This window comes from Cryptomeria japonica, chromosome 2 (genome assembly GCF_030272615.1).
Source record: "Cryptomeria japonica chromosome 2, Sugi_1.0, whole genome shotgun sequence".
NCBI lineage: Eukaryota > Viridiplantae > Streptophyta > Pinopsida > Cupressales > Cupressaceae > Cryptomeria > Cryptomeria japonica.
The window spans coordinates 574,343,151-574,369,563 of NC_081406.1; the positions used below are offsets into that span (position 1 = coordinate 574,343,151).

General features: G+C 38.2%; 1 protein-coding gene across 3 annotated transcripts in view; it reads right to left on the reverse strand.

The window, feature by feature from the left end:
• LOC131050866 (thioredoxin reductase NTRC) overlaps nucleotides 1-26,413 on the reverse strand; it is a 131,084-nt gene that overhangs the window by 24,823 nt on the left and 79,848 nt on the right. For 2 of the 3 annotated variants that reach the window (XM_057985167.2, XM_057985160.2), the window contains exon 9: nucleotides 5,351-5,481. The exons of the other annotated variant lie outside the window; for it this stretch is intronic. In XM_057985167.2, the coding sequence (XP_057841150.2) occupies nucleotides 5,351-5,481 (131 nt within the window). The remainder of the gene's footprint in view (nucleotides 1-5,350; nucleotides 5,482-26,413) is intronic. 3 annotated transcript variants of the gene reach the window in all.

Consider the following 26,413-nt stretch of genomic DNA (forward strand, 5'->3'; position numbering starts at 1 on the left):
CTTGAAGCATGGAAAGGGTGCTCATCTCGGAAGGAAGAATTATTATGCTGAAATGTCATCTTAGCTTTACCGATCTTTGCTATGTCCTGCATGAAGCTACCACATAAATTCTATTAGCAAGTGGAAAGTTGGATGCCAAAATTCCTTTGGAACAAGAGCAATGAGCAAAAAAAAATTCCTCTTATTGCTTGGGACAAGATATTTAAACCAAAAGAGGCAAGAAGGGTGGGATTAAGTAAATAGCTGATCATGAATCTTGTTTTGGGAGCAAAGTTAGTCTAGAACATGTATCATTAGGCAGATCAAAAATGGGCCAAAAGTGCTATAAAGTAAGTACCTTGACTCCATTGAGCCTCGAAGAATTCTCACTATTTAAAAACCCCCCCACTAGTTCGGCAATGTGGAATTTTGTGATGTCATGTAGAGAACTGGTTTTAGTGTAGAACATGTATCATCGGGCAGATTAAAAATGGGCCAAAAGTGCTACAAAGTAAGCACCTTGACTCCATTGAGCCTCAAAGAATTCTCACTATTTAAAAACTCCCCCACTAGTTCGGCAATGTGGAATTTTATCATGTCATGTAGAGAACTGGTTACTAACTATCCAACATGGGATATCAAGAGTGGACAACAAGCCCTCTTTTGGGATGACTTGTGGGATGGCTCCCGACCGTTAATGGATATCCTAGCCTTGATGATGCTAAAAGAGTACTTTCACAGGCCTAGGGGTCAAAAGTAGCAGACAGTGTGGAATGCATAACAGTAAATGGGATCAAGATCCGGACGTGGAAATCATTCCATCACCTTGATTTCCCAATGGATCCAAAGGTATCTTTGATGAAGATTCTAGAAAGCTGCAACATCTTTATTGGAGAAGGGGAGGACGAGATCTAATGGTGTGCACCCAAATCAAGCAAGTACAACGTGAGAATTGCCTATGGCTTGAATGAAGCCACAACGGTGAAAGAGAACTAGCCAGTGAGCCTCTATTGGGGTAAGGATCCCAAAAGCAAGGGTTTTCGCTTGGATGGCATTGCAGAAAACAATCCTTATAGGTGATAGATTGAAGAAGATAGGCTTCTTCAGGCCACACCAGTGCCCCATGTGCAAAATGGGGAGGAATCAGTAGACCATCTATTACTGAACTGCAAACTGGCAAAGAAATGTTGGAAATGGGTAATGAGTAAGATCAAATGGTTTGCCCCCTACCTAAACAACTTGTTGTCTATGTTTAATGGATGGCCAATCTTACACAAGAGTGGAATATTTTCAAGCGTGTGAAGAATTGCACAATCGATCATGCTGTGGGAAATCTGGAAAAAGAGGAATAGGAGAATCTTTCACAACAAGGAATTGTCGCTAGATGGCATCATCAACAAATTGGACTTGGCCATTGTGGAGGTGGTTAACTATGTGGTCGGAAATAATCAAAGCCTCAAGAAGAGCTCTTTCACCCTCTGGGATGAACAAATCAAGAAATGTTGGGCTGGCCTCTCTGTTCCCCCCGGTGTATGGGGCTAGGCGGGTTGATCCCTCTCCCAACCCAAGATCAAATGTGAAATGGATGACACTCAAGGGTGGTTGGGCAAAAGTTAACTTGGACAGGGCCTATTATGGCAATCCAAGTCCCCTTGGGGCAAGCTATGTCCTAAGGGACCATGAGGGAAATATTTAGCAGTGGAGGCCAATAAATTACCACAAGGAACAAATAATAAAGCTAAGCTTCAAGTGGCTTGGATAGGGATAATGATGTGTAAACATTTTGGTTTCAAAAAGATTCACCTAGAAGAGGACTCGTTAATAACTAATTAGCCTAACCCATCTTCTAAACTTTGTTACATCCCTAAGCAAAGGGGAAGTCACTTCTCAAATCCTCAAAGTCTTTGATAACCATTAAAGGCTTCAAGTCTTCAACCACTTAATTCCCCAAAGTCTTCATAACCATTAATGGTTAACTCAAACCCTCTTACATGGTTAAAGAATTTCTTTTAACTCAACTTTCTTCCAACCCAAGGGTCTCTTCAAGCCTTTAATGCTTTGACCATGATTATTTCTTAATCATTTACACAAGAGTTTATCCTTGGATTAACTCTTAATCCAATGGGTAATCTTAACTTAAGCTTGACCCTTATCTCTAGATAACCATAAGGTCTTCTCAGGCATTTAATGCCTCCAACCCCTTCTCTCAACCCAACCCTATGTTGACACTTGTCACCATTTCATTGGTGCAAATTGCAAACATGGATCCCCAACTTTCAAACTCAACCCTTGATCAACTCTTTTAATCCTAACCATCCATTGCCCTGTTTTTGCTATAAATAGAGCTCTCATTCTTCCATTTTGGGATATCCTCCAAATTTGTAGTATCATACTTATGCTCAAATACATTCAAGCTTTCATATCATTTTTATGCTCATCATTTTTAGCCTCTCTTTAACTAGGAATTAGTCTAAATATGCATGTTTAGAATAATTTCTTTATCATTTAGCTCAATCATTAACTAATATATATCATGTTAGGATAGTATTCATACCAACCTTGTCATCTTATAAATCTAGTTTATTGCATTTCTAGAATCATGCATAGCTTAGGATGCATTTCATTCTAAAATCTATCAAAGCATCCCTCGTTCTTATATTTGCCATCCCTAAACCATTTTGCTAAGTGATCTGAGAGCAAAAATATTGGTTTGAGGGACATTGTGAGATAGAGAACCATGGGACCAACCTTGGGAAGCTAAGTTATACTTCATGATTCCATAGCTTGCACCAAGAAGTCTTGTGTGTGTGTGTGGACAAGTCTTTTGAAATATTTTCATATATTGAGTTCTATCGACCCGCTTTTCCCGCATACAACTATCAATGCCATTCGTCACAGAGATACACCCAATCGGATGTTAAGGAAATTTATTCCACTCATTTGGGAGATCCTTTTACACATGGAAGACTGCAAGCTCTCCCATATATACCGAGAATGTAATATGGAGGCTGAAAAATTATCCAAGTTGGCAATAGATATGATTGTGAACTATGGAGGGGTGGATTTGGTAGATCTTGATCCTCACTCAAGCATGCTGAGACTGGATGATGGGGCATCCAAGGACAAGGGCAGTTAAGATAAACGCAATTGAAGAGTTAATGCCCATGGCACCATGGCGACGAGTAGGCTTTGTCTTCCCCATAAAGCTGGGGAATGGCACATTGCATCATGGAATCCACAATTTTCCTCAACTCAAAAGCGAGATAGATAACCTTCCAAGGAAAGATCATAGACTATTGCTTGCTCAAAATCTTCAATGCCTCGAAGCCAGAAGCACTAGAGGCTATCAAAGTAATCCTTGGGGATGATTTTTTGTCATCCTCCTATCACTACCAAGTGAACAGCGACGTAGCATCCCTGGTCATGGCATGGCTCTTGTAGGCAAGGGAAAAGAAGGCAGCGGTGAAGTGGGTGATGCAAAAATTAATTAAGACTTGTTGGCGAGAGGACATGCAAATATTTCTGGATATGGCAGTGGTCAAGTTCGGATTGTGACCCTTAGGCAATGTTTGGCCCCATGTCACCCTTCCCTACAACGGGTTGTGGGTTCTATTTCTCATCTAGAGCATCAGTAAAGATGAGGAGGTTAAGAGGCTCCAAGTGACCAGGAGTATTGCCTTGCTAAAGGAGATTGTGGGTGCAGCGAGACCAACTGGCATGCCATTTTGTTGGCCCTTCCCCTTGTGGTAGGCAAGGTTAGGATGGAAGCTAATGTGGACGGAATGGTGGCGTACCTATTGGCTTCTGCCTGAGTGTGGAATTCTATAATTTTGTAATTTTGACATCATTTATGACTCGCTATGTTTTATGGGTTTGGCCCCCTTAGTGCCAAATTAATATATCAAAAAAAATTAATAATTTAGTAAAGAATAAACGATTATATATATATATACATATATTCAAAGAAATTTTTATTTTAAATCTCTAATGTTTAAACAACATAATATAAATATAAAATTTTAAACAATTATATTTTTAAAATCTATAAAAATTAGAATGCTATAAAAACTTGCGCTAGAAGAAGACCTAGAAAAATGGGATGTTGAAATAGAAAAAATAAATGAAATCTACATAAATGAAGTTTTTTTTAAATTAACTTTAGGAAGGTTCACATTAGCCTTTTTAAAAATCCAATCACACAATATCCTACACGGCTGGAAAATTAATGTTTTTTTGGGCACACATGGGTACAATATTTAATGCATATCTGAGCCATATCATACACATATCCGTATTGGGTACAGCGATACACACACCTATGGAGTGCCATGGGCATATCTAGCTACTCGTTTCAAAACTATAGCAATCATCTTTTATTATAGAGACTTTGGACTTTTAGGTTGTGCTAATTTGGTGGCCTTGGTTATGAGTTACAACATTATGAGAAGATTTTTGTGAAGTTCCAAATTTGAGAATTGGAGTCAAGAGATAGTACCATCCTCGTAAAGCTCGACAATATGGAAGAAATCTTTTGCCTCTAAGTGAAATATGTATGTAGTGATTCACCACAAAACGTGCATGAAAAATATGAGTAAACAAGTGCTAAAAAGAGTTCTGTTAATTCTGATTCAACAAACTTCGCACACATAATATTACAGCTTAGTTTTGAGATTACAATATTAAGGCTACTTTCCTACAAGAGGCAGATGCATTTTCCATTATGTTTCCTATGTCATTAATACCAAACACAACTTTCCACCAGTCACGTGTTATTTCACAGCCTTATTTACAGGACCATTTAATTTAAAAGAAGAGCTCTGAAGCATGGCATGCTTGCCCAAGTCTTTTAGACAAATTCCATTCTTCATTTTGGCAATATAACACAAGCATATTTAGATCAAATATGGTACCAAAACCAACTGTATTGATGATTTAGTGCATAAAGCCATCAGTACCATGAATAAAGGACAAACAAAGAAAAAAATGATAACAATAGCAATGATTTTTTCTCCAGACCAACAATGTGATGCAGCTGGCTGCTGTAAGATTACAGAAAACAATAAGGGGATAGAATAGTTAAATGGATACTTAAATGTGAACAGATGTTTCTACTGAAATTGTATATACTTTAGAGCTAGTTACTGCAGCTTGTGTATATTTCTCTTTACCATATTTTGAAAAATAAGTATATATTTATAGTGAAGAAAAATGGAAATTACAAAAGAAGTTTCAATCAAAAGTTATCGAGGAAGTGAAAAGATGAGTTCCCAAAGCATGATAATAGCCATAATCTTTCTCTTTACCATAAATCCAACTATAAGACTCTAAAAAGAGGAGGTTGATGTCAAAGGCCCATATTTTTTTTACTTACTTGAGTTTTTCTTTATTCTTAAAAAATTGAACACATGGAGTACCCATTATCCCAGCAGCCTCAGCGATTTCTGGATCCTCTTCTATGTCAATTTCAACTATATGTACCTCATGATCAAATTCATCTATTACCTGTCAAGTAGGAATGGATCCACAAAGTCATATATACTCAGAAATACAATCCTGTTTGGACACAAACACAATCGAATTCATCTTAAGGATTTATGTGCATTGATAGCAGAGAACACTAGTAACAATGCGCCAATTAACAAATACTGATAAAAAAAGAAGCCAATCCTTGAAAATATAATAAAGTTAACTTAGTCAAAATTGGTCATGCTTACAAATATGTGATAAACCAACAACTATGTTGAGTTATGCAATGTACATGAATGTTATGTATATTACAACTCATTTTTATTGTAGTGTGCAATTTTTTTGAGCTGCAAATTATTTGTCTACTTATCAGTGTATCAATGTAATGTATTCATGTTCGAATATAGTACTTACAAACAAGGATTTAGTATTACATAGAAGACTCAACATTATATGAGTCAATGCAAACAAGATTTTCACAATAAGGAGATCTTTCGAATTAGTGTTCCAGACTCGGACTAAGCAAGTTGATGTTTGTCTCAGACTCAGACTCGGCATAAAAACTCAGTAAAACCTCAACGAAGACTTGACACTTCCAGAAAAGCACACTATACAAATATTTTAAGAAAATACATGAATTTTTGAAAATTTTCGCCTATACACCAAACTCATCTAGTGGTCTGCTGACCTTGTTTGGGCCTCCTGTACCTGGCAAACCTGGTAACTATGTTTGGAATAGTTAATGAGAATAGATAGCTAGAAAAAGAAATCAAGTAATTGCATGGTCTGAGGAATTTAGATAATTTCCCTGTTGGTAGATTGTTTAAATTAAAGAGATGAAGTAAAGAATAAATCTTCTCTTAGTTGTCACTTTCTTAGTGACAACTTTTGTAAGAGTTCTTAATCATGATCTACTCTCAAATCATCTTTTGCAACAATCTTTTAGAAGTTAGTTAAAATATCCAAGTGGTGTGGATCACAACCTCAACAGATTATAGAGTAGGGGCCCGATGTTCAAGTGGTCTATCTCAACTTGTCCGCCAATAATACAGTTTCTATTTGACATGGGCCCCACCCAGTGGGAGTATAAAGAGTTTCATGTCACTTCTTTATGTGTTGCACTCCATATCACAGAATTTCTTACTTCTGGTACACAAATCAATTTTTCATCTTCTGGTTTTTACTAATGGCCTGTATTTGTCGGCCATGTATCTGTAGTGGGTCACCTGGGGAGGCCCTGATTGTTTTAGTCCCAAGAAAGGGAAAACCTTTCAAAGTGTTGTCTTATATCACAAACAGGAGCAATAGATAAGGAGAGAATCAGCTTCTGTTAGACAATTAAATTATAGATCCTTTATCATAAAAAGAATAATATAATTTTGCACAAAGGAGAGGAGGAAACAGGCAAGTTTTAATAAGAACAGAACCTCTTTGTTAATTCTGCTTTGTTATTTTTTGACCCTCCAGACTTAGGGCATATGTACATGGTCCTGGTCATTGTGTGTTCTGATCAAAGCCTCTTTCCTGTCCTGTCAGGATTATTCTTTGCCAAACCATTATAGATTACTTTGAGAAATGCATGTCAATGAAATTGCCAACTCGGCTGCTACTTAAACCTGATGAGGAAAGGTCTAACCCATTGAAATGGAAAGTAATGCCAATTCCTTTGAAAGGGGCATTTCATCACTCTTCTGTTCCTTTATAGCTTCACGTATCTGCCTTGTATTGATCCATAATTCATTAAGAGTGCATTAATTAGGCTAAGGTTCCATTGTGAATATTCTTTTGTTCTTTCAATCCAGATAGCCCAGCCTGTAAGCTGGCATCATTATTGGGTGGCTAAGGTAACTCTGAAATTTGAAATATTTTCATTGTCGGAGAAGTTGTTTGAAGTCTCGCGACCATCCGAATACATAATTCAATTGTTGCCAGTAAAACACAATGAAATGAAGATGATTAAAACTTTCACAGATTTGATTGCACACAAAACACATAGAAGGTCCATGACAGCATTCCATCCTTTCTTTTATACTATTTCCTGTGTTTGGATCTTTGCATGCAAGTCTAAGCACATGAATACTTTGGCTTTGCGAAATGCTAGGTTGTGTTGGGATTAGGTGCCATTCACCTTGCAAATCTTTAGAGATATTTTAATTGTTTTATTCGACATTGTCAATAAATAGTTGTTATGTCTCCAAGGAATATGGAAAGGGTACCTTGGATGCCCCTTTAGGTGGTAGGCAAATTATTTATTATTTATTATTCTCACACATGTAATTTGTGTTGGGATTTAAGTCAGGACTTACTTTTGGGAAGATATTGGAAATTGGGTAAAAGATCAAGATGCATAATAAGATGTAAGAACATCTTCTATTATTATATATTACGCCAGATTTGGTCAATCTTCCCATGGAGGGCCTAGGATTAGGATCTTGGCCAATTTGATCATTATGACAATCTATGATGCAGGAGGTAGGTGTAAGGTGTGTAAGAGGAGTTACTATTCAGGGTATGTTGACCAATTTTGGTGAGATATGAGATTCCTCATGAGAATTTGGATGCCTAGCTTTGGGTGTGCAATATTGGCTACTTATTTGGAATACCATCCATGGTAAATTGTATTCATCTCTCCTATATATTGGTGCCTTGAGATGGTAGTATCATCAAGTTGTTTTGCAGTTTACTTCAGCACTGTCATACTATAGGAATGTAGAGAGATAAGCCAATGTATTGTAACTTGTTTTACTATTAATACAAGTTTGGGTCTCTTTAGGTAAGGCATTATTTTCCCACAAGGGTTTCTCCATATAAATCATAGTGTTATAGTTTTCATCTACTTTATGGTTGATTTCCATTTCCATATGTGATCTATCATTGTTATTGAACTTTGGTTGTGTTACATGACATTTTCCCCAAGAGAAGATAAAGTCATTAAATAACCCTTTAGAATTAAAAGGGAGAAAAAAATAAAAGATATTATGATCCTTTGGGTAAAAAAAAGATTCATAAAGAATATTTATAAAAACACTTTAAAAGGGAGAGGAATAATTATTTATCAAATAATTATTAAAAGGAAAGTTTTGTGAAAGGGTGTGATGGTTTACAAACCACCCATTAACATGTTATATAAAGAATTCATGTGAGACTTGAGAAGAGGGCATGGAGATCACTCAAAGAAGAAGAAGAAGGTGGCTTGGTGCGCTATGGACACTTGGAGAAGGGGGCACACAGTGTGTGTCCAACCAGAGGTACAATGTGTTCTTAGGACTGTCCTAGCCAAGGTTTGGGTATTTGCACTTGTGTTGAGAATTGTTCCTACGAAACCAAAACATATGTAGAGCAACATAGTACACTTTGTTCCTCCTAATCAAAATGGCTACTAGTTCAAGTTCAATGGCACCAAAGATGAATAGAAACAAGTATCACCTCTAGGAAATACGTTATGATGATTGAACAATTTTCAGGAGCTAGGGCTTGTATTTGGCATTGTAGTCACCGTGGGGACCGAATATAAGAGTTCATTTAGTCACGTGAAAGCTCTCTCTATGTTATGACTGGACTAGGAAGAAGAGTTTGTCAACAGGCATACAAGAAGGGTTATCAAAGGAACGAATGATGGCATATATTTGAGAACAAGAAGTTGATGTTGTGACCAAAAGAGAAAAAATTAAAATCTAATCCTTTTGCAAAGAAAGGATCAGATTAGCCACCTATACTATCTCCTTCAATAATGGCTGCCCCACATCCTTTCTTGGAGACACCATCCACCCAAGAAGAAGAGCCCTCTATTTATTCCCATAAAAGAGGCACATTTAAGAAGATATTTCAAAATGAGGCAAGAGCCAATGCAGATGAAGCACATTGCATTTATGCCAATGGTATTCCTTTCAACCTGGTGAGATCACCAAATTGGTGAGAAATGGTAACAATGATTGGTCAAACACCCTCTGGTTATATAGGGCTTAAGTATGAGAAGATACACACCACCTTGTTAGCAAAAAAAATTGTAGATACATCACTAAAACCAATTAGGAATTCATGGGTTGAAACAAGAGTGACCATCATTTCTAGTGGATGGAAAGATTGCAAAAACGAGCTTTTAATAAATGTCATTGTAGTTTTCTAACAAGGCAATGTTTTTGAAGGTAGACAATTGTGAAGGGCAAGTGAAGGATACAAACTTCATTTCCAAAATCCTAATTGAGTCCACAGAAATGGTGGGTGCTAAAAACGTTGTCCAAGTCATAAAAGAAAACACAAAAATTGCAGAGCAATAGGTGCTTTCATTATAAAAAGTTACAAGAACTTTTTTGGACACCATGTATCGTCCACTCCTTCAACTTGGTGATGCAAAAGATTGGCACTAGGATAGTGTGGGTGAGAAACATATACAATAAGAATGAGAATATTTAGATGTTTGTGATAAACCATATGTCACAAGGCATCTTCACGACTTTCTCCAATGTGGAATTGTTAAAGATAAATTTATAAAATTCTCATGTTTATTTTAAACTTAATTTATGACATATTTAAATTTTAATTTGTTATTTATATTACATTAGGTTGTTGAGAATCATTTCACATTACCCAATCATTTTGAGACAACTTGTGAACATGTGAGAAGTGTTGAGTGGCACAATCATTAGCAACCAATGGAGTGTATGGAGGCAATCAAAATTCATAAAGAGACCAAAAGGGCAAGTCAAAAATCATTGATTTTGGATGATGATTGGTGGGCTTGTGTGGAGTATGTCTTGAGTTTTACTAAGCCTATCACAAGCATGATCAAGTTTCTTAATACAAATCAGTCGTGTTTGAGAGAAATCTATGCTGGCATGGACTCCATGATAGAAAATAAAAGGACCAAAAAAGTAGAGAATGAAAATGGTCCCACAAAAATATTTTTCCCGAGGGTGAAAATAATCATTCTTGACCACTGAAACAAAATGACCACATCCTTGCATATCCTTGCATATGCATTATCTCCCAAATATTATGGCATGGACATACTTTCTTTATCAAAGAGAATGGCACCATATAGAGAGAATTTCTATCAGATCTGGATGATAATTCATTTTGTCTTTCCTATCCTATATGTGCACATTCAATTGCTTGTGGTGGGCCTAGGTGTCAGGCAGCAAGAAGAGCTAGTCAGAATGAGGGACTTGAGATAAATGCACTCTCATAACCTTCCATACCAAGTGTAGAAAGGGAAGTAGAAAATCCACCCCTTAGGCCCATCAAGTTGGAAATTCTAACAATACTCAAAGATCTTCAAGATAACATGCCCTCGAGACACAATCAAAAAGCCCGAGTAACTCAAGACCATACCTATGAGGAACAAAGGAGTGAACATCAATAGACAACATGTGATGTCCCCACTCCTGACACAAGGGATCAACTTCGTGAAGTCTCTGAAAGAGACGAAGTTGTAGAAGAGACAGCCGAATACACAGTCATACCACGTGACAGCGGTAATATACCTGATTCCTCTAGCAAGATCATCATCAATAATAGTATGCCGTGGGGGAATCAGCAGATACTGATACCATTCATGGGTTAAATACACAGTCTTCATATCGGACTGGGACAGACAATTACGGAGGACCTGAGGATAAGTTGCCATCAAAACAATGAGTATTGATTATCGATTTCCATCTAAGGATGATATCGAGCATGGTTAAGGATTGACCACACCAATTGCATTAACTAATGATAATAATTGATTAGTTTATTGGACAGATGCGACAATTATCAACACAACTCTCTCAGCGAATAGACACCCCCATCGATTGACTCCATATATATCGGCAATCATGTCATTATGAAGGGGTGAGAGAAAGGGGGATTACAAGGGAGATTAAGAAGAATTTTCACCAGAGAAGAGCGCACTCATACCCAAAGGACAAGCTGAGACAAGGGAGAGACTCCATATATGCGACAATTATCAACACAACTCTCTCAGCGAATAGACACCCCCATCGATTGACTCCATATATATCGGCAATCATGTCATTATGAAGGGGTGAGAGAAAGGGGGATTACAAGGGAGATTAAGAAGAATTTTCACCAGAGAAGAGCGCACTCATACCCAAAGGACAAGCTGAGACCTAGGAGTACGTAGACCGTCTGACACTCAAAATAAATCACCCACAGCAGAGGGACTATAAATCATTCCATTATACACAGGGTCTAATCACGGTATTCCTCACAGTCGCAAACACTGTGGAAGCCATAATACAGTGGCATTAGCAACATATAATCCAGACGTGTCCTTAATATCGAATTACAGCAGCATATGTCATCGGAATCATTGCAATTTATAAATTCTGCACATGCTATATATTCCCATCAGGAATAATAATTACGACCTGAGTCATATTTAAGACACACTACAGAATAAAGGTGAGTCCCAGGTCAAAGCCGGCAAGGGACAGTATATATAAGGATTTGGGGCACATTTGTAGACCTCAGCATAACAGACCCTATTAAGAACATCATTTGTGATACCTCAAATATTACTGTTAAATTGAATAATCAGACTGTTATTCATTCAAATCAGTAATAGCAGTTATTAATTTGAACTATCTCCATCATTGTAAGAGGTCAACTGGCAAACTTCTGAGACAGGTTAGGAAGGGGACATTACAGTGGTATCAGAGCAAAGTATCCTGCCAGCCTGTGGGAATTTGGTGAATGCAAACATATCAACGGAGAAAGGGCCAAGCAGCCATGGCAGAGCAATTGGCAAAGGAAATGAAGACCTTCATGGAGCAGACCAATGACAAATTCGAAAAGACAAATCAGTTAATCCTCCGAGCCATTCAAAACATAAGTAATAGCAATGCCAGGGTTAACCCCAATTTGGGAAGAGACGCGCACTCCAATCAATCGGAAAATGAACATTCGTCACAAGGCTCCATTCTTAGACCTACTATGCCATCATTCTTGCCAAGAGAAGAGCCCATGCTGGAGGTGGAGGAACCAGTAACTGAAAATGTTGATGAGACAGCAGCAATGTATGCGAGGCTAGATCCCGAAGTACAAGAATGCATTCCTTTCAAAGAATACTATGAAGTCAAAACCCAAGCCAATCCAAATAGGAGAAAGAAGCATGTTGACAAAGATCTTAAAGCAAGCCTAAGTAAAATGACATTGCCATACTTTGATGGGACAGGAAAATTTTCAGCTCAATCTTGGGTTCAAAAATTGGATACATATTTATCACTCAGCCCTATGACGGACGAAAATGCCATCAAATTTGCCACCCTTCATCTAATAGAAAAAGCACACAATTGGTGGCACCATGGCCTTGTCACTCAAGACCACCGAAGCATCACCACATATAGTGAATTCACCCAAAGGCTCATCATAAGGTTTGATCAAAGACATCTGGAGTGGTACTTCAAGAAACTAACTCTACTCACACAACAAGGAACAGTGGAGGAATATGCAAATGGATTTCAGAACTTAGCAGTCATGGTCCTGTTGAGACGTATTAACACATCGCCCCATTGTAAATGGGGACCCCTACTTTTTGCTTTCTGGGGTTTGTTTTCTAGGTCTTTTAGGTTCTTGTCTTTTAGCCTTTGCATTTTGAGTGTTGTCAGATGGGTCATTGGAGTAATAGGCTCTGCTTGAGCTAGGATGAGTTAGTGGATGCTCCAGGTCGGGGTCTCTTTGAAAGTCTTCCTTAGGTCAAACCTTGCTCTTGTTTCCAGGTTGGGATGAGTTTGAGGAAGTCCTTGTATCTTGCTAGCAGTCTTGCCTTTTGAGACCTAGGGCATTTTAATCAAGGAAGTGATGAAGAAGTTGAGTGAATTTTCTTTGAAACCTCTTTTTGCTCCGAGTCGAGACCTCAAAGCTTGCCCCTGCATCTTGATTGAGTGAAGAAGGATCTATTTGTGCCTTGTGAACAAGTTGGAATGAGTAAAATAAGGAAATTGAGCCTAAAATGAAAATTTCGCTCCTGACCCTTCCGAAGGGTCCAAAGTGAATTTCTCTTTCCTGGTCCTAATTGGCATAAGAAACCTTGTCCTTATGGTGTAGTGAAGAGAGAATTGTTGTGTAAGACAAAGTCAAGTGATAGAAGGTAAGGAATTTGAGCATAAATGTGAATTTCGCTCCTGACCCTTCCAAAGGGTCCAAAGCGAAATTTCACCAAGGACCCAAGATTTCACCTAAGTCAAAGAGTGGTTGAGCGAATTTGCAAGGATATGGAAGGATATGAATCAAGGGGTGAGTCTAAGGCGAAGTCAAGTCAAATTCAAGGTAAATTGAGCCTAGAATAGGAATTTCGCTCCTGACCCTTCCAAAGGGTCCAGAGCGAATTCCTCTATAAGACACTCTACCTTGCCCAAAACTATGAACCAATCCATGTCCCAAGTATTATTGAAGGCAATTCACTTGTTTGGATGAAGAAATGTGGGAGATGAAGTCAAGATTTGAGCCTAAGGGTGAATTTCGCTCCTGACCCTTCTGAAGGGTCCAAAGCAAAATTCTTGTAGGACCCTATTTCTTCACAAAATCTTGAACTAAATGCCAATTCAAGGAGCAAATTCACTTGATGATGATTGAAGGAGGCTTGCGAAGTTATGTCCAAAGCATGGAAAGGAGAAAGGAAGTGAGAAATTACCTCAAAATATGAATTTCGCTCCTGACCCTTCCAAAGGGTCCAGAGCAAAATTCCCATTGCCTCTATGTTGCTACTTGTTATGGCCAAGTTTTTGACTTCTAAGGCATGGTTGGAAAGAATTTGATGTGTTCTTGCCTTTGAAAGGTGGATTGAGGCGATGGAATAGTGAAAATCAACCCAAAACAAGAATTTCACTCCTGACCCTTCCAAACGGTCCAGAGCAAAATCCTCAATTTGACCCTCTATTTTGCCTAAGACATTGAAAAGTGAGGATTTTGAGCTAAGTGGATGGCATATTCACTTGATTATGATGAAAGGAGGTTGGATAAATCAAGTTTGAAGTGAATTGAGGATGGAAGAAGTATGAAATCAACCCAAAACAAGAATTTCGCTCCTAACCCTTCCAAAGGGTCCAGAGCGAAATTCTCCATAAACACTATTTTCTTCCTTGTTTAGGCCAACATCCTTGTTCCTTGGACATAGTGGGGGTAAATTGACATGTTTTTGCCTTTTGAAGTGATTGTAAGTGAAGGAGATGAAGGATTTTGTCCAAGACATGAATTTCGCTCCTGACCCTTCCAAAGGGTCTAGAGCGAAATTCTTGAAATCACCTATTTTCTCCTTAGATGAGGTCAAAACCTTGGCTCTTATGGCGTGGTTGAGGGTGGAGTGATGTATTCTTGCCTTTTGAGGTAGATTGGAGTTGAAGAAATGAAGAATCAAGCCTAAATCTTGAATTTCGCTCCTGACCCTTCCAAAGGGTCCAGAGCGAAATTCTCAAAATCTCTTTTTTCTTCCAATTTTGTGTAAAGACAAACGTTGACCAAGGTGATTTGGACTTGAAGATGTCCCTAGGCATGCATTTGAATAGCTTGTGACCATCAAAAGTGAATATTCTGAGCTAGAGCATGAATTTCGCTCCTGACCCTTCCAAAGGGTCCAGAGCGAAATTCTAAATAGGTCCTGTCCCTGGCCATGATTTTGAGCGAATTTCTCCTTTCAAGCCTTCCTAAGAATCGAGCAAGTGTTGTCTTCATGAGAGAGGAATCCAAAGGTGAGAGTCATGGCAAAGCAAGGTAATAAGAAGGTGGACTTCAACCTAAATCATGAATTTCGCTCCTGACCCTTCCAAAGGGTCCAGAGCGAATTTCCTCATAAAACACTATTCTTTGCTCCAATCTACAAGCTAGTGCATTCCCAAACAATTTTGAAGCCCAAAGATTTGTTCTTAATGACTTAAGGGATGAAGAATGAAGCTAAGTGAGGGAAAACAAGCAAATCATGAATTTCGCTCCTGACCCTTCCAAAGGGTCCAGAGCGAAATTCTCAAAATCATCTAGTTTGCTCATGTTTGAGATCAAAAGATAGATTCCTAGGCCTTGGTGGAGAGAAGACTAGTATATGCTTGTCTTGGGAAGCAATTTGGAGTAAGGAAATGATGGAATTTAGACCAAATCATGAATTTCACTCCTAACCCTTTCCAAAGGGTCCAGAGCGAAATACTTTGAAACCCCTATTTTTCACCTTGTTTGAGCTAAGCAAAGGGCTAGTGGTGAGATCATAATGGGAGGAGGTTTGAAGGTTTAAGTCCAAAATTGTGAAATGTCGAAAATGAGGTCTAATTGAGCAAAATAGCAAAAAATTGCTCCTGACCCTTCCAAAGGGTCCAGAGCAAAATTTCTTATAGGGCCTATCCCTGGAGAGAATCCTAAGCGAATTCCATTTTGATGCCTTCTTATTAATGATTTAAGGTAAGAAATGCTATGATTGGGATAAATATATCATGTGTACTTAATCATCTTTTGGTTTGTTTTGTAGATGAAGGAGGATCAAGCCAAGACAAGGACAACCTATTCCAGTCCCATCATCATCAAGGACACTCCAAAAGCATGGAGGAAGACTTCAAGTGTTCGAGAAAGCATTGGGAGATTTCAAGTGTTCAAAGAGTTCTAAGCTATCATCAAGGACTCCATTCTACAACATAAAGACCACAAGATGACAGAGAAGAACGACCTTACAAACACTTCAAGGCGAAGTATGCTACCAGAGAAAGAAAACTTGGCAGTGAGGAGTCTCATCAAGCAAATAGAAGTCAAGGAGGTACATCATTCATCAAGCGCATCAAGGACGAAGGAGGATCAACTAAATTCAATAAAAAGGTACTTTGAAGAAGCAAATAATTTTAGAAGAGTTAATCAAAGTTAAGCTTCTCATCAAATATCAAGAGATACGAGCAAGTACCAGACAAGGTGGCATCCCAGTCACCGTTCCTCTAGTCAAATAGGTCAACATCAGCATGTCTAGATTCAATGTACCTGACTCACCAGTGATGGCACAAACTTCGGTGTACCTACCCCTGCTTCCTATTGGTCCTCACTCCTTGAATGTAATTTCCTCATTGGCTAAGGAAGTTTGTTATAACAAACCCTAATTAGGGTTTCCATCTTGTAATCCTAGCCATTGATTGTAAATCAATCAGAGCCATTGAAATGTAAAGAGCTCTCTATATAAAGCTCTGGCTCTTCATTTGTAAAGGTTAATAGTTGGTTAATAGAGGTTAGAATAGCTAAGAGTTAGTAGCTAGAATAGTGAATAAAATATCAATTAGAGTAGATTAGGAAGAGAAGGCAAGAAATTGTTGCCTTGATTGTAAATGAACCCCATTTTCATTGAAGATATGGTGAAATATGTCGTTTCTTTGCAATATGCATGGTCTCTTGTTGAATCTTCATTTTAGATGGTAAATAATTAGATTGAATGGAGAAAATTGTTGAATGCACTCGTGTGGAATCCGCCCAGTCCAAACCACTAGCCTCTTGCTGACTGTAAGTGAGCCTTGCGTGGTCAACTGGCATAGAATGAACCTAATTTCGAGTCATTACGCGTCTATTGTTCATTCATTATCTTGAATGGTGATCAATGTTTGATGGTGCATGATTTGAATCCATTTGAAGCATCCCTTAGAAGATCGCACTGAGTTGGTGTCGAGTTGCTCAATCTGATGGTGAGATCCAGCCCAGTAGGACTCCACCTAGTCATTCATCCATCTTCTTAGATTCTAGATTAGACTTTCTAAGCCTTTCATCTTTTGATATTTCTTTATCTCCTAGTTGGTAGAAAGTACTTGTGATTCCAGCAAATCAAACGCTCAGGTCATCAAACGTAAGTCCCCTTGTGATTCCAGCAAAAAATCACATCATACCGCAAGAGCTTATCCACAAGTAGAGAACCTACATATAAGAACCTTGGAGTTGCCTCGATTGATCCTTCGGCAAAATCTTCAGCATTCGGGGAAACTTTGTTCAAGAGAGGATAAGATACCTTGGTATTTTATTCTGTGTTCGCATGTGCATAAAAACACATCAACGGGTCCCCAACCTCTCTCAAGGAAGGCTCACATACCTATTCATAGAAGGACTCAAAGAGTCAATCAAGAAGATAGTGAATCCTTTGGAACCTCAAAATTTAAGTGAAGCAATACAAAGGGCCATCAAAGTCAAAGCCAATTACTCCAAAGAAAGACTAAGATACATGACTTCCAAGGCATATGCTAGGAATGGCCATAGAGATGAATCCCATAGAGAAAGGCGAACACAATGCCACTTTTGCAATGAGACATGGAGACCCGGTCATAGATGCCAAACCAAGGAAGGCCTAGGACAAAGAGAAGAATTGAGAAGGAAGAAGTTATGTTTTAGATGTAAAGAGCCATGGAGACCTGATCATCAATGTAAGAGAGGCCAGTTACATCAAATGGAAGAATTGAAGGACGAAAGAAGGGAAGAAAGCCCACACAAAAGACCAAGGTTAGAAGAGAAAGAACATGGAACCTTAGCTGTAATTTCAAATGAATATGAAGATAGGCCATTAAAACTTAAAGGAGTCCTTAAAGGACAAAAGGTAATCTCCTTGGTAGATAGTGGGGCTTCCCACAATTTCATCAACAAGAATTTGGTAACAAGGAGGAAGCTAAGGGCTGAAGAGTTTGAAGGATCTAAGGTAGCTCTAGCAAATGGTACTATTAGTCATTGCACCAAGGTCATTCCTCAATTAGAGATCAAGTTGGGAGATCATATTATCAAAGGGAACTTCTATGTGATCACATTGGAGAACGATATAATATTAGGGAGACCTTGGATCCATTCATTGGGTCGCTTCACCATGGACCTCCCAAATCTTGAGGACGAGAAGTAACCTTAAAGGGTCTACCTAGTGGAGATCCAAAAAAGGTTTCTTGCAAAAATATAGAAAGGATCGTTCGACATGGGCAAGGAGAATGGATCGCCCAATATTTGATCTTACACAAATCTGGTCCAAACTCACCCATGGTTCATATAGACTTGCAGCCTATCTTGAGAAGGCATAAGAGGGTTTTCGAAGATATTCCAAACAGAATCCCACCAAGGAGGGGATTTGAACGCTCCATAGAACTTGAAGAAGGTGCCAAACTAGTAATTACCACTCTCTATAGACATCCACGAAGATTCGAGGAGATTGAGAAAACCATCAATGAACTTCTTAAGATGGGACACATTCAACCAAGCTGCAGCCCCTTTGCTTCGTCTATTGTTTTAGTCAAGAAAAAGGACGGAAACATGAGGATGTGCATAGACTACCGAGCCCTCAACAAAAGAACCATAAAGAATAGGTACCCAATACCCAGAATTGATGAATTGATCGATGAGCTTCATGGGGCTAGATATTTCTCAAAGATTGATCTGCGAACAGGTTATCACCAAATAAGAATGAAGGAGGAAGATGTACCCAAGACAGCCTTCCGATGTCATTATGGGCATTTTGAATTTTTGGTCATGCCCTTTGGCCTTACAAACACACCAGCCACTTTTCAATCATGTATGAATCACATCTTCCGTCAGTAATTGAGAAAGTTTTTACTTGTATTTTTTGATGATATTCTCATTTACAACAAAACTTGGGAAGAACATCTCCAACATGTTGATGAAATCCTAAGCATCCTAGAAAGAGAATCCTTGTACGCTAAAGAGTCAAAATGCGAATTTGGCATGCGGGAGATACTCTACTTAGGCTATTAAGGAATGGTCTACACCCAAAACCTTGACCCAACTCAAGGGTTTTGTAGGGTTATGCAGCTATTATAGACACTTTGTTAAAGGTTTTTCCACAATAGCAGCACCCCTCATGGACCTAACCAAGAAAGGAGCTTTTTCATGGAATGATTAAGCCCCACAAGCATTTGACCAATTGAAGGAAACCATGAGTTCGTGTCCAGTTCTAGCTATTCCGGATTTCACACTACCATTCGAATTGCAATGTGATGCGTCGGGAGAAGGGATTGGAGCAGTCCTAATGCAAAGAAGACACCCAATAGCATTTGGAAGTAGGAAGTTGACAGAAATAAAAAAACACTATTTAATTTATGACAAAGAAATGTTAGCTATTATGCATGCCTTAGCAAAATTTCGACAATATCTTGTATGTGGAAAGTTTCATATTAAGACGAACCATAATAGTCTACGTTATTTTATGAACCAAAAGGATTTGAATGATCGTCAACAGAAATGGATAAGTAAGATACAAGCTTATGGTTTTGACATTGAATATGTCAAAGGAACGCATAATGTGGTGGCGGATGCTTTGTCAAGACACCCTTGCGTGAACACCATCACAAGCCTTACAAAAGGTTGGAAGGATGACATCCTCACAGTATATGCCAAAGATCCCCTTGCCAATGAAATTCTAGAAGGGAGGATGCCAAATGATGAATACAAGGTATGTGAGGACATTATTTTATACAAAAACAGGGTATATCTTCCTACATTCAAGGATGAAAGATAAAATTTTGAGGGAGCACCATGACAACGCCCTAGCAAGACATCAAGGTTACTACAAAACATATAAGCAGATTCGGGATAGATACTCATGGAAGGGACTAAAGAAAGATGCCCTCAAACATGTGCAAGAATGCATGACTTGCCAACAAAACAAGGTAGAACAGGGACACCCAGCAGACCTCCTACAACCATTACCCATTCCAAACCAGAAGTGGGAAAGTATCTCCATGGATTTTATAACTGGTCTACCTAAGGCACATGGTAAGAATTGTATTTATGTTATAGTAGATAGACTTACAAAGTATGCTCACTTCTTTGGCATATCTACCAGTTACAGTGCAGTTCAAATAGCAGAAGTGTTCTTTAAGGAAGTTTTTAGACTCATGGTTTGCCAAAAAATATAATCAGCGATAGGGACAGCCACTCTCTTAGCCAATTTTGGCAAGAACTTTTCAGATTAGCGAGTAGAGAACTTACACCTAGCACCAGCTATCACCCACAAACAGACAGTCAAACCGAGATTGTTAATAAATGGATAGAAGGGTATCTAAGGAACTACATCACAAGGCAGCAAAGAGCATGGCCTAAATGGTTACATCTTGGAGAATATTGCTATAACAAATACAACACACATCACATGTCCATAGGGATGAGTCCCTTCAAGGCATTGTACGGATATGAAGCCACATCATTTTGGGACCTTGTCCAAGAAAGTAAAGTACCCAGAGCTAAAGACTTTGTTCAGCAGAATGTTGATATCATGAATACCCTCAAGGAGAACCTCCTTCAAGCCCAAAATCAGCAAAAACTATACAGAACCGTGTGGAAAGATCATTTGAAGAAGGAGACATGGTGTTCTTGAGGTTACAACCATACAAACAATCATCAATTAAGTCAAGTGGAGCGGAAAAACTCAAACCACGATTCTATGGTCCCTACAAGGTCTTGAGGAAAATAGGAGGAGCAGCTTATGAAGTAGAGCTCCCTGAAAGCAGCAAGATCCATAATGTATTTCATGTATCCCAGTTGAAAAAGGTCATAGGACAGCAAGTTGTCCCATGTACACAATTGCCACCGCTTGATGATGGAGGAAAACTCATATTAGAACCAGAGATTATCTTGGATAATAGAAAAAGAAGTTTACAAAATAGAACCATCACCAAATTCCTAATTCAATGGAAGGGCCTGCTTGTGGAAGATGCCACATGGGAAAAGAAAGAAGATGTTGAGGCACTACAGAAAGGGAGCAACACTCGTATATAAAAACATATAGTGAAATAATACCATTGTATCTTCATTATAAATATTAGAAAAATATACAAATCAGAATTCTACAATAAAATGATGATACATGAACCATTCAAGAATTAAGCAAGTACATACAAGGGCTGCATGGCTCAAGGAAGCTAACACCCTGCCTAGATAAGTAGGATGACACAAAGAAGGTCAATCCTCTCTAAGTGTAAGGCTCGAGAAGCCAATATGGGCAGCTAGGCTCAAGGAAGCCAGCGCCCTAGATGAGTAGGATGACACAAAGAAGGTCAATCCTCTCTAAGTGCATGGCTCAAGGAAGCCAATATGGGCAGCTAGACTCAAGGAAGCCAGCACCCTAAATGAGCAGGATGACACAAAGAAGGTCAATCCTCTCTAAGTGCAAGGCTCAAGGAAGCCAATATGGGCAGCTAGGCTTGAGGAAGCCAGCACCCTAAATAAGCAGGATGACACAAAGAAGGTCAATCCTCTCTAAGTGTAAGGGCTCAAGGAAGCCAATGTTGGCAGCTTGGCTCAAAGAAGCCAGCACCCTAGGTGAGGAGGATGACACAAAGAAGGTCAATCCTCCCTATGTATAAGGGCTCAAGAAAGTCTATTGGGCAAATGACTCAAAGAAAGTCAGTTCACATAAGAAGGCTCAAGGAAGCCAATGGGACAGAATGACCAAAGAAGGTCAATTTCCATAAAGGCTCAAGGAAGCCAAATGGGGCAAGGGCTCAAGGTAGCCAACCCCTCAGTTAGGTATAATTAACATTACTTTGATTTATATATATTATTATATATAGTGTCACTAATTTCGATGCAGGAAAAAGGAAGACAGTATATTGCTTGAGGACAAGCAAATCAAGAGGGGGAAACTGTGATGTCCCCACTCCTGATGCAAGGGATCAACTTCGTGAAGTCTCTGAAAGAGACGAAGTTGTAGAAGAGACAGCCGGATACACAGTCATACCACGTGACAGCGGTAATATACCTGATTCCTCTAGCACGATCATCATCGATAATAGTATGTCGTGGGGGAATCAGCAGATACTAGTACCATTCATGGGTTAAATACAGAGTCTTCATATTGGACTGGGACAGACAATTACAGAGGACCTGAGAATAAGTTGCCATCAAAACAATAAGTATTGATTATCAATTTCCATCTAAGGATGATATCGAGCAGGGTTAAGGATTGACCACGCCGATTGCATTAACTAATGATAATAATCGATTAGTTTATTGGAGAGATGCAACAATGATCAATGCGACTCTCTGAGCGAATAGACACCCCCATCGATTGACTCCATATATATGGGCAATCGTGTCATTATGAAGGGGTGAGAGAAAGGGGGATTACAAGGGAGATTAAGAAGGATTTTCACCAGAGAAGAGCGCACTCATACCCAAAGGACAAGCTGAGACCTAGGAGTACATAGACCGTCTGACACTCAAAATAAATCGCCCACAGCAGACGGACTGTAAATCATTCCGTTATACATAGGGTCTAATCGCGGTATTCCTCAGAGTCACAAACACCTTGGAAGTCATAATACAATGGCATTAGCAACATATAATCCAGACGTGTCCTTAATATCAAACTACAGCAGCATATGTCATCGGAATCATTGCAATTTATAAATTCTGCACATACTATATATTCCCATCAGGAATAATAATTACGACCTGAGTCATATTTAAGACACACTACAGAATAAAGGTGAGTCCCAGGTCAAAGCCAGCAAGGGACAGTATATATAAGGATTCGGGGCACATCTGTAGACCTCAGCATAACAGACCCTATTAAGAACATCATATGTAATACATCAAATATTACTGTTAAATTGAATAATCAGACTGTTATTCATTCACATCAGCAATAGCAGTTATTAATTTGAACTATCTCCTACATTGTAAGAGGTCAATTGGCAAACTTCTGAGACAGGTTAGGAAGGGGACATTACACAACGCCTAACCCCTCAGATGGCAGAGAACACTTTGGGTGCTCATGAAAGTGTTGGAACACATCCGGATAGAGAAAACATTACTCGAGAGCCAAATAAAGTCAATCCCCCTAAGTTCAACAGGAGATGCTTTGGAATAGAGGTCAAAGCCTAGTTATTTGGAATGCAACAGTGCTTTGGCGTTTGGGTAGAGAGTGCTCTCCAATAATGGAATGACCAAGCTAGCTATCCTCTAGCTGACAGAAGAAACCTCCTTGGGGTGGGATTATTAAGAACACATAAATAACTTAAATATAAGCATACTATTATTTGTGAGAAATTTGAGTTGTTCCATAAGCAATATCTATACAACACTTATTACATTACTCATCGATGAGTTCCATTCCCTTACGCAAGGAAGTACAAAAATGGCTGAGTTTGACTCCCATTTCTTAAGCTTTCTCAAATACATAGGCTACAGCAATGATGAATCAAGTTCAATAGCCATATCAATGATCTTTCCCCTACAATCAGGAATTGGCAGGAACATTAGAACCCACAGCATTATTTGAAGCCTCTAGGAAGCTCCAGCTAGTAAAAGAAGTTGCAGTAAATCTCACCTCAAGAAAGTCTCCATGAACAAATTGGGACTCGTAAGAAATATCAGAAGAAAGGTCTTTCAACCTAACCCCATAATGGATTTGGTTATTATCAAAAGTAGCAGCACAGTGGGAAGAGTTAGGCACTAGACATCTACAGAGATTCACAATTTGTGATGCAACCTCCTAGAACCCATGGTGGCTGTTACATCCCATTTGTGCCCTAGTTTTTTTTATGCAACGTTTACGCCATGTTGTTTGTGCTCTAGTTATTTTATACGATATTTTTGTAATGTTAATCGTGCCCTAGATGTTCATGATTATAACTGAGTGATGATGCCCTAGATGGTATTTGTGTTCAATATATTGAAATGATGACTTACAACTATCGAATTGAAGTTTTGATATTTAACATGATGATATTTAAGATGTTTACTTTGTTGATAATATTTTTGAAATGTTATGACAAGATTTTAGACTAATTGTTCGAACTGGCCAAGAGTGTGTAGGAGTTTGTTGTCCTCCGAGAAGGGAGGGGAAGTATCACCAGGTCAGGAGGTAAGGAAAAGAGAACTCATGCTATCTAGGAAACCCTAACCGTAAGTTGAGTCGGGTCAACTCATAATGACCATATCTTTCGCCGGATTGTCACGTCAACTAACCCCAATCTGATTTGTATAGGAGTCTTTAGGGTTTCACGACTCTAAGTCGAAGATTGGTTTCCAGGTTAATTTATTACTATTATTAATTTATTTATTATTATTATAATAATAATTAAATTAAAAGTGCATTTGGCTCATATATATATATATATATAGTGAATGAATACAAATATATGTAAGTACGTATATGTAAATATTCCGGATAAAGATAATACATACGTATACATGCTTGCATGGACATGTATACATGGACTATTATATATATAAAAAATTAAAATATATGGAAACAAATGTTATTTTGTCATCATAAAGTCTATTTTTGAGAATACTTTGGCCAATTCTTATTTTTGGTTAAAATAAAATAACCTTGCTCGGGAGAGTTTGATTTTATCGGGAGCTTATGTTGTAATTTTATCAAGCATCAAATAATAATATCCGGCTTGGATATTAAGTCATATATCGAATTTATGCTGGTAAATTCATAAGAGCATAGACCACCCTTGAAAGCTTATTTTCTTCACTTAATAAATATCACTTAATATTGAGGGTGTAAATGATGTTCAATTTACATTCAATATGCAAGTTATATTCTATTTCATATTATCTTGTTTTATATATTACTGAATTAACATATGAATCTAACTATCTTCTTTTGTGTGGCAGGTGAGAGGAGCATTTGTTATTTTCTATGTCCTTTCTCACGAATGCCATTCGATATATATATATAACAAGCAGGCTACGATCAAGCAATGCCTTGATCGGTCATGACCGATCAAGACATTACTTGATCGTGCCTCTTTGTTAATAACAAACAATGCATATTAATTACCAATGCCAACCGGTATATGTTTATACTTTAACACCCGATGACTATCGGTGTATGCATAATCTTAACAGCCGATAACTATCGGCGTATGCTTAACCTTAACAGCTGATAACTATCGGCGTATGCTTAACAACCGATAACTATCGGTGTAACTTTATCATGCCACCCGATATTAATCGGTGCACATATAACCCGATATCAATCGGTGTTCGATTAATCATTTGTTTATTATCAATTATGTTAATCGATACAAATCGGAATGCATTAGCATGATTTAGTAATCGATGAACATAAACAATGATATAGTATGATTATCGATGTTAAGGATTTGGTCGAACTGAATAGGTTAATTATATACAAATGTAGAATGGCTATCAAATGAAGAATTAATTGCTTGAAGGTTTTCATCATAATTATCGATATGATAAATGATTGAATGAGAGACTTCATTTATCTCTCATTCAATCATTTATCTTACCGAAGCTATCATGCATTAACACTCCCTCTTAGCTACGTAAGGTAAATGTAAACAATATATTCAAGCATCACAATTCAAATGATAGTTAGCATTTTTTACTCAATTTGACATTCTAGAAAATCATACCACCTAATCACATAATATGAAGTATCACCTAAACACGTGATACAGATGTCCATCACGTCAATCTTGTGAAGACAAGATATCACTTAAGCATGTTATATCAGTATTGCCTAAACACGCAATACTTAAGGATAATCATATGAGATGGATTAACTTCTCATCTTATCCAAGTTGTGATATGTGCACTAACACTTTATACAAATGTTTTATCACAACACAATCATGGCACATCCATGACACACCAGAGATCCAACATGATAACTGGTTTGGACATTATAAGATCGTCACCTTATAATGTCTCCATACAAGTGTTCATTATCTTGAGAGATCTTCACCTCTTAGATAAGAACTCAGGGGATCAAAATCCAAAATGTCCTATCATGACAAAGAAGTTTACACATTAAACATCTTATTGATATGCAAATACAGATTACAAAGCAAATTACCTTTCTATCATACCTAAACCTTTTTTGAAGTGATCAACCTTCACTCTGGAAAGAGGTTTGGTCAGAATATCTGCAGTTTGACCTCCTATACAAACATATTCTAATTGGATCACATTCCTGTCTACCATATCTCGCACATAGTGGTATGGAATCTCAATATGCTTGGATCTGTCATGGAACACTGGATTT